Genomic DNA, 7,500 nt, shown 5'->3' with positions numbered 1-7,500 from the left:
AAAATGAAACTAGGGGTGACTACGCTAAATTATATAGGCTTACTCTTCAGATAGACGGGTTGATAGATAGACGGATAGATAGACAGATGTAAAGACAAATAGATAAACCCGATAGATTGAAAGAAAATAATAGATAAAATTAAAGTAGGAGTTGATGGAAAAAGGTAGAGAAAATATAACTTTTTTTTTTAAAATAATAGAAGAAAGGAAGAAAGACGAGTTAAAATAAAATAATCCATACACCAGATTACATGTGTGTGTGTGTGTGTGTGTGTGTGTGTGTGTGTGTGTGTGTGTGTGTAAGCGAGTTCCAGAGAGATGCAGTTCGGGGAATGAAAGAATTCTAATAGGCAAGAAGTTGTGCAATATGGCTGAGTGACATTCCAGTCATGAGCGCTACCAGATGCCTGTGTAGCACGAGGGAAGGCATGGAGAGGTGGCACCATGGACGCAACTTCGTCTGAGCATTTGCTGTAGAAATATCTGTAACATAATGCAAGGGAGGCAACATTCCTTCTTACCTGCAGGGGAGGTAGTTTATATGTAATGGCGGGGTTGTTAATGACTCTAAAAGCCTTGTTCTGAATTTTGTCTAGTTGTCTTAATGCAACCTCTCCACATCCATTCCACAAGGGTGAGCAATACTCAAGCTGAGAGCGCACATGACGCTTATAAATTACAGCTAAATGCTCGTCAGCGAAGAAGTTACGGACTCTGTACAATAACCCAGGTTTCTTTGAGGCGGTTTTAGCAAGTGATCTGACATGATAGGTCCAGCTGAGGGCATGAAAAAGGTGGAGAGAATATAATTAGGGGTAAAGAGATATAATATAACTAAGGGTTAATAGAAAATGGTAGAGAAAATGTAACTAGGGGTAACTCTGCTAAATTTCCTTACTTTCTTCCTCAGACAGATCCTCTCCCAAGCAGCGCAGTACCGCCCTTAGGTCACTGGCGCAGATGTACCCACGCCCGTGCTTGTCAAAGATCTGAAATTATTATTTTTATTATTATTATTATTATTATTATTAGCCCGCCTCTCTTCCTATTTCTCCCATCTTTCCTGTCACTTCTTATTGCTTTTCTTTCCTTTACAGGTGGCTTTACATTGAGTGAAAAGCCTAATGGTTTCCTGTAAGCCAAGAAACCATTTACAACGCTGGGTGGTAACCATATAACCAAACTATACGCGTTTCCTACGTGTCAACAAGTGGGTTGGTGGAGGGTTAGTGCCCCTCCCCGTAAAACAAATAACTCAAAGTCAAATGGCCACCCCTTACGGGACTATGGCGTCTGGCAATAGATAGACAGATGGATTATTATTATTATTATTGTTATTAACATTATTATCATTATTATTGTTATTACTACTACTACTACTACAAGAAATCATCACTATACCTTGAATGCGTCTCTCAGTTCTTTCTCCTCGTCCTCAGCGGGCCGCTCTCCCCCTCCCCCCATGTTGCATACAATCTCCACAAATTCATTGAAGCTGAATGTACCATCACCTGAAAGAATGTGAGAGAGAGTGAGAGAGAGAGAGAGAGAGAGAGAGAGAGAGAGAGAGAGAGAGAGAGAGAGACAGAGACAGAGAGAGAATGGGAAGGTGTGTGTGTGTGTGTGTGTGTGTGTGTGTGTGTGTCAGAGAAAGTGAGAGAGAGAGAGAGAGAGAGAGAATGGGAAGGTGTGTGTGTGTGTGTGTGTGTGTGTGTGTGTGTGTGTGTGTGTCAGAGAAAGAAAGAGAGAGAGAGAGAGAGAGAGAGAGAGAGAATGGGAAGGTGTGTGTGTGTGTGTGTGGGTCAGAAAGAGAGAGAGAGAGAGAGAGAGAGAGAGAGAGAGAGAGAGAGAGAGAGAGAGAGAGAGAGAGAGAGAGAGAGAGAATTATGGAAACCCTGTCAAGAAAAATGTCTATTCTTAGAAAACCCTTACACACCTGTCACTCAAGTGCCACCTGACCCCTCTCTCTCTCTCTCTCTCTCTCCTTTTCGTTCCTTTACTCTCTTCACTGATACACACTTTACCTGTCCACCTCTCTCTCTCTCTCTCTCTCTCTCTCCTTTTCATTCCTTTACTCTCTTCACTTATACACACACTTTACCTGTCCACCTCTCTCTCTCTCTCTCTCTTCTTTTCGCTCCTTCACCCTCTTTCCCTCACACACACACACACACACACACACACACACACACACACACACACACACACACACACCCTGTCTCTCGCAATTCCTCTCTCCCACACACATTACCTCACACTACCTGTCTCGCACACATTTTCCCCCTCCATCTCTCTCTCTCTCTCTCTCTCAGTGTGAGTTCACTTCCTTGACAATGATTTTCAATTTTTTGCTCTCTCTCTCTCTCTCTCTCTCTCTCTCTCTCTCTCTCTCTCTCTCTCTCTCTCTCTCTCTCTCTCATTTTCCCTTATACATATTATTGTCAAATCATTTCGAAACTAAAATGATATATAAAAAAAAGTACCCAAGAAAATGTTGGGTATAAAGAGGTAAAATAAATCGCTACGGAACAGGTGTTAGGGTCCCTTCTCCCCCACTACATACCAACCCCTCCTCCTCATCCCCCTGAGGGTGGGGGTGAGGGTGGAGAAAATGTTTAAGTGTAAAAATGTAAAATAAATCGCTACAGAACAGGTGTTAAGACCCCCCTTCCCCACTACATACTAACCCCTCCTCCTAATCCCCCTACGGGTGGTGGGGGCGTGGGGGGGAGGGGGGGAGGGAGTTGGGGGTGGTAGGAAAATTATGTAGTAAATATGGAGAATAAATCGCTATGAAACAGGTGTCAAGGCCCCTCCTCCCCTACTAAATACTAACCCCTCCTCCTGAGGGTGGGGTTGGGGGTGTGGGGGAGAAAATGTTAAAGTGCTAAAAATGTAAAATAAATCGCTACGGAACAGGTGTTAAGGCAGCCCCTTCCCCAGTAAATACTCACCCCTCCTCCTCATCCTCCTGGGGGTGGTGGGGGCGTGGGTGGGGGAGGGGGGGAGGGGGCCCGTGGTCCGGAGTGGGGGCGCCTCCTGTCTCTCTCCCATTGTGTTTATTTCCCTGCTTAATATTTAGCACAGTTTATTGCTCTCTCTCTCTCTCTCTCTCTCTCTCTCTCTTACACGGGTATTGTATTCACTTGCTTTGTCTATCTGTCTGTCTGTCAACAACTTTACGCGATAACTACTGGTGCTATCTTCACTACAATTCCAGGGATGATGGGCTGTGACCTTCTGATGACCTGATTAAATTTTGGGGTCAAGGCCGTGACTGTAGGCCCAAAAAAATGTAAAAAAAAAGAAAAGAAAGGAAATGATAATCTTTTTTCTCGCCCAAACTCCTTTCAAATTCGTCCTATCTACACGAAACCAACTAATGTATAACTCCTTTCCAATTGGTGCTGTGGACACGACACCCAACCCTAAAGGTGCATCTTTCAACTCTGCATCCTATATCACGCCTCATTGCATCAGGGGCTGCACCCCCCAGTTAGCGGTAGGGGGGGGGGTCAGTGTCAGGCGGGTCGGGCCTAAAGATGAGATACATTCCTGTTGTGTTTATACCTCACCACTAAAATTACTGCCGGGCACGGGTTTGCTATGCCTTGACACCGCTTCTTGTTTTTCGTGTTTTCTCTATGATTCTTCTTTAACTCTCCCTCCCTCTCTCTCTCTCGCCGCCGCCACCCTCTCAAGAGTTGAAGAGGGGAGGGTCGTGAGGAGTCGTGAGCATACTAACCAAGTCTTTCTCTCTCTCTCCCTCATTTTTTTATCCTCCAATCCCTTGATCTCTCCATCTTTTTCCTCTCTCTCTCTCTCTCCATTATTTTTCTCCTTTTTAACTTATTTTTCTTTTCAGTAACTCATTCTTGCCTCCTCCTCCTCTTCTTCCTCCTCCTCCTCCTCCTCTTCTTCCTATTTTTCCTCCTCTTCTTCCTATTTCTCCTCCTCCTACTCCTCCTCTTCTTCCTCCTCCTACTCCTCCTCTTCTTCCTCCTGCTGCCACTCTCTGTCTTATTCAATAAATCATTAAGTACTGGGAAAGTTCCACGCGAATGGAAACTAGCAAATGTAACACCAATTTTCAAAAAAGGAAATGAGTCGCACCCAGGAAATTACAGACCAATCAGCTTAACATCAGTAGTGTGCAAGTTAATGGAAAAAATCATAAGAGATAAAATAGTTAATTATCTAGAAGAAAATAATATAATTAAAGACTCACAACATGGATTCAGACATCGTCGTTCATGCTTAACTAACTTACTGGACTTCTTCCATGATGTTTACAAATCATACGATGACTCAAGAGCAGTAGATATAATTTACCTCGACTTTCAGAAAGCATTTGACACTGTCCCTCACAAGCGTCTCATGAGAAAAATAGAAGCACATGGAATAAAAGGAAAGACGCTAAAATGGTTACAAGACTGGCTGTCAGACCGAAAACAGCGAGTTGTGACAAACGGAAAGGAATCCAAATGGCGTAATGTGATCAGCGGCGTTCCCCAAGGCTCAGTACTTGGACCGATACTTTTTATTATCTATATAAATGACATTGATGAGGGTCTAAATTGTAAAGTATCCAAATTTGCAGATGATACTAAAATAACCAGTAAAGTCACTTCAAAATTACAGTGGCAGCAGTTACAAAATGACCTTAATACTTTAGCAAGCTGGGCAGAAAAATGGCAAATGAAATTCAACACAGAAAAATGTAAAGTACTTCATATTGGAAGTAACAATGTCCATGCAAATTACAAAATGAACAATATTCAGTTATCAAGTACAGACAGTGAAAAGGATCTTGGTGTGATAATATCAAATGACCTAAAACCAAGCAAGCAGTGTACCGATGCGGTAAAAATTGCAAACAAGCTAGTGGGTTTTATTGGAAGAACTTTCGAGTTTAAATCGGAAAAAGTCATACTTGCCTTGTACAACTCGCTAGTGCGCCCCCATCTTGAGTATTGTGTGCAATTCTGGTCTCCGTACTACAGAAAGGACATTGAAAAATTAGAGAAAATTCAGCGAAGAATCACAAAAATGGTACCACGACTTAGAAACAAACCATATGAGGAACGCCTTGAAGAACTTAAATTATTTAGCCTAACGAAGCGCAGGTTAAGAGGGGACCTTATTGAAGTTTTCAAAATCATGAAGGGATATGACAACTTAGACATGAATAAACATTTTGATATAGACCGGTCGAGTCAAACCAGAAGTAATGGCTGCAAAATCATGGGAAAACGATTCCAATCCCACGAAGCAAAATACTTCTTCTTTAACAGAGTTGTAAATATCTGGAACAGATTACCCTCAGATACCGTGAACAGTATCTCAATTGAGACATTCAAAAACAAATTAGACAAGTATTTGCATGAAAATCCTCAGCTGACTCTTTTTCTGTCCGAATAACTTGCTTTTATAGCTACGGTACATGTAAGTTCATGCCCCCTTAGTCTACAAGACACCCCGTAAACAATGTACCCGTACATAGTGTTGCGTCACGATATTATACATTTCCAATTTATTCGGTGCAAACAAAGCGATATAAGCACAGATTAGGATCTGCACAGATAACCCTGAGTTAACGGTCACTACTCTTACTTTCGACCTGTGATGGGCTGTGGATCACTGAGGGTCCCTGTTAGTCAAGTGACCACCATCGGGATTTTTTTAATGTACCAGGGGTCACTGCTTCAGGATGAAACTTGTGTACTGTCCCACATGGGAGAGTTCCTTGTCTCAGTGGAGTGAACGGAGCTATTGCCTGATTGACTGCTGCCTACCTAAAAAGCGCCAGGGAAGGTTGCCGCACCACCCCTAAACATCCACTCTGTGCATTGCACATCCACACTGTGCACTGTGCAGTCCCCTGTTATCTGAGACACCCGTCCTATATACTTTTCAGTCTCCCCAGCGCAAAGAAAGCAATATAAGCACAGATTAGGAGCTGCACAGATAACCCTGAGTTAACGGTCACTACTCTTACTTTCGACCTGTGATGGGCTGTGGATCACTGAGGGTCCCTGTTAGTCAAGTGACCACCATCGGGATTTTTTTAATGTACCAGGGGTCACTGCTTCAGGATGAAACTTGTGTACTTGTCCCACATGGGAGAGTTCCTTGTCTCAGTGGAGCAAACGGAGCTAGGGCCTGATTGACTGCTGCCTACCTTAAAAGCGCCAGGCAAGGCTGCTGCACCACCCCTAAACATCCACACTGTGCAGTGCGTAGCTTCCACGTTATGTCCACAGACTTCCCATTAACTCAATGTAACTGGTTTATAATGTCATGCCGTAACTATTATTTTATTTGTTTACTTTCTCTTTCAGGTTACTCTATCGGGTAGCTTATAGATAAAGTATTATAGAATGTGACTTTTCCTTTCCAGTGTTTCCTATAAAATTTCCATGTCAGTTTTTCCATGCTGCATGGTGGTTTTTCTCACTTTTTCCTGGAGGGTTTGGTGGTGGGGGGAGCCTTCTTGCTTTCCTATCCTTATCCTTCAACATGTAGAGTTAGATCTTGTAGTCATAGTTTTCTCTAACAAGCAGCCTCGAAAGGACCATAAGGTCTGTTGCTGTTTGCTTTCCTGTGTAATCCTGTGTAATCCTACTCCTCCTCTTCTTCCTCCTCCTCCTCCTCGTATACTCTCTCTATTCTTTCTCTCCTCCTTCCACCTCTTCTTCCTCTCCTCCTTCTCCAATATTTTGATTTTCTCTTCCTTCTCCTTCTCCTCTTCTTCCTCCTTCTCCTCCTCTTCTTCCTACTCCTCCTCCTCCTCTTCTTCCTCCTTCTCCTCCTCTTCTTCCTACTCCTCCTCCTCCTCTTCTTCCTCCTCCTCCTCCTCTTCTTCTTCCTCTCCTCCTCTTCTGGTATGATAATGTGCAAAACTTTATGAAATGAGAATACGTGTGGAAGTGAGTAATTGCGAGAGAGAGAGAGAGAGAGAGAGAGAGAGAGAGAGAGAGAGAGAGAGAGAGAGAGAGAGAGTGTGTGTGTGTGTGTGTGTGTGTGTGTGTGTGTGTGTGTGTGTGTGTGTGTGTGAGTGAGGAGTCAATGAGTCGAAGTTGAGAAAAAGTGTGTGAGTGAGTGAGAGGGTGAATGAGCCCAGAATAAATGTGAGTGAGTGAGTGAGTCTGAGGCTGAGAAAAAGTGAGTGAGTGAGTCTGAGGCTGAGAAAAAGTGAGTGAGTGAGTGAGTGAGTGAGTGAGTGAGAGAGTCTGAGAAAAAGTGAGTGAGTGAGTGAGTGAGTGAGAGAGTCTGAGAAAAAGTGAGTGAGTGAGTGAGTGAGTGAGAGAGGGCAACTCTTGACACGATGATACTTGACACAATCAATGACACTGCATCTCTCTCTCTCGCTCTCTCTCTCTCTCATTCCATTTCTCTTCTTTATATCTTTCTTTCCACCTCTCTCTCTCTCTCTCTCTCTCTCTCTCTCTCCTCGTCTCTAAGTAACCCTGCTAACAGACAGACAAACACACAAACACG

At 43.5% G+C, this 7,500-nt stretch overlaps 1 protein-coding gene across 1 annotated transcript in view; it reads right to left on the bottom strand.

Moving 5' to 3' along the window:
* LOC145418314 (uncharacterized) overlaps positions 1 to 7,500 on the bottom strand; it is an 84,960-nt gene that overhangs the window by 3,988 nt on the left and 73,472 nt on the right. The window contains exons 5-6 of the mRNA XM_080286755.1: positions 1,402 to 1,511; positions 899 to 989 (exon numbers count right to left, since the gene is read on the bottom strand). Of these exons, the coding sequence (XP_080142881.1) occupies positions 899 to 989; positions 1,402 to 1,511 (201 nt within the window). The remainder of the gene's footprint in view (positions 1 to 898; positions 990 to 1,401; positions 1,512 to 7,500) is intronic.

This window comes from Coenobita brevimanus, chromosome 113 (genome assembly GCF_032717465.1).
Source record: "Coenobita brevimanus isolate Jiangsu-jjx chromosome 113, ASM3271746v2, whole genome shotgun sequence".
In the NCBI taxonomy this organism is placed as follows: Eukaryota; Metazoa; Arthropoda; class Malacostraca; order Decapoda; family Coenobitidae; genus Coenobita; species Coenobita brevimanus.
The sequence above is the reverse complement of the archived record's forward strand: the minus strand, read 5'-3'. Positions and strand labels throughout refer to the sequence as shown.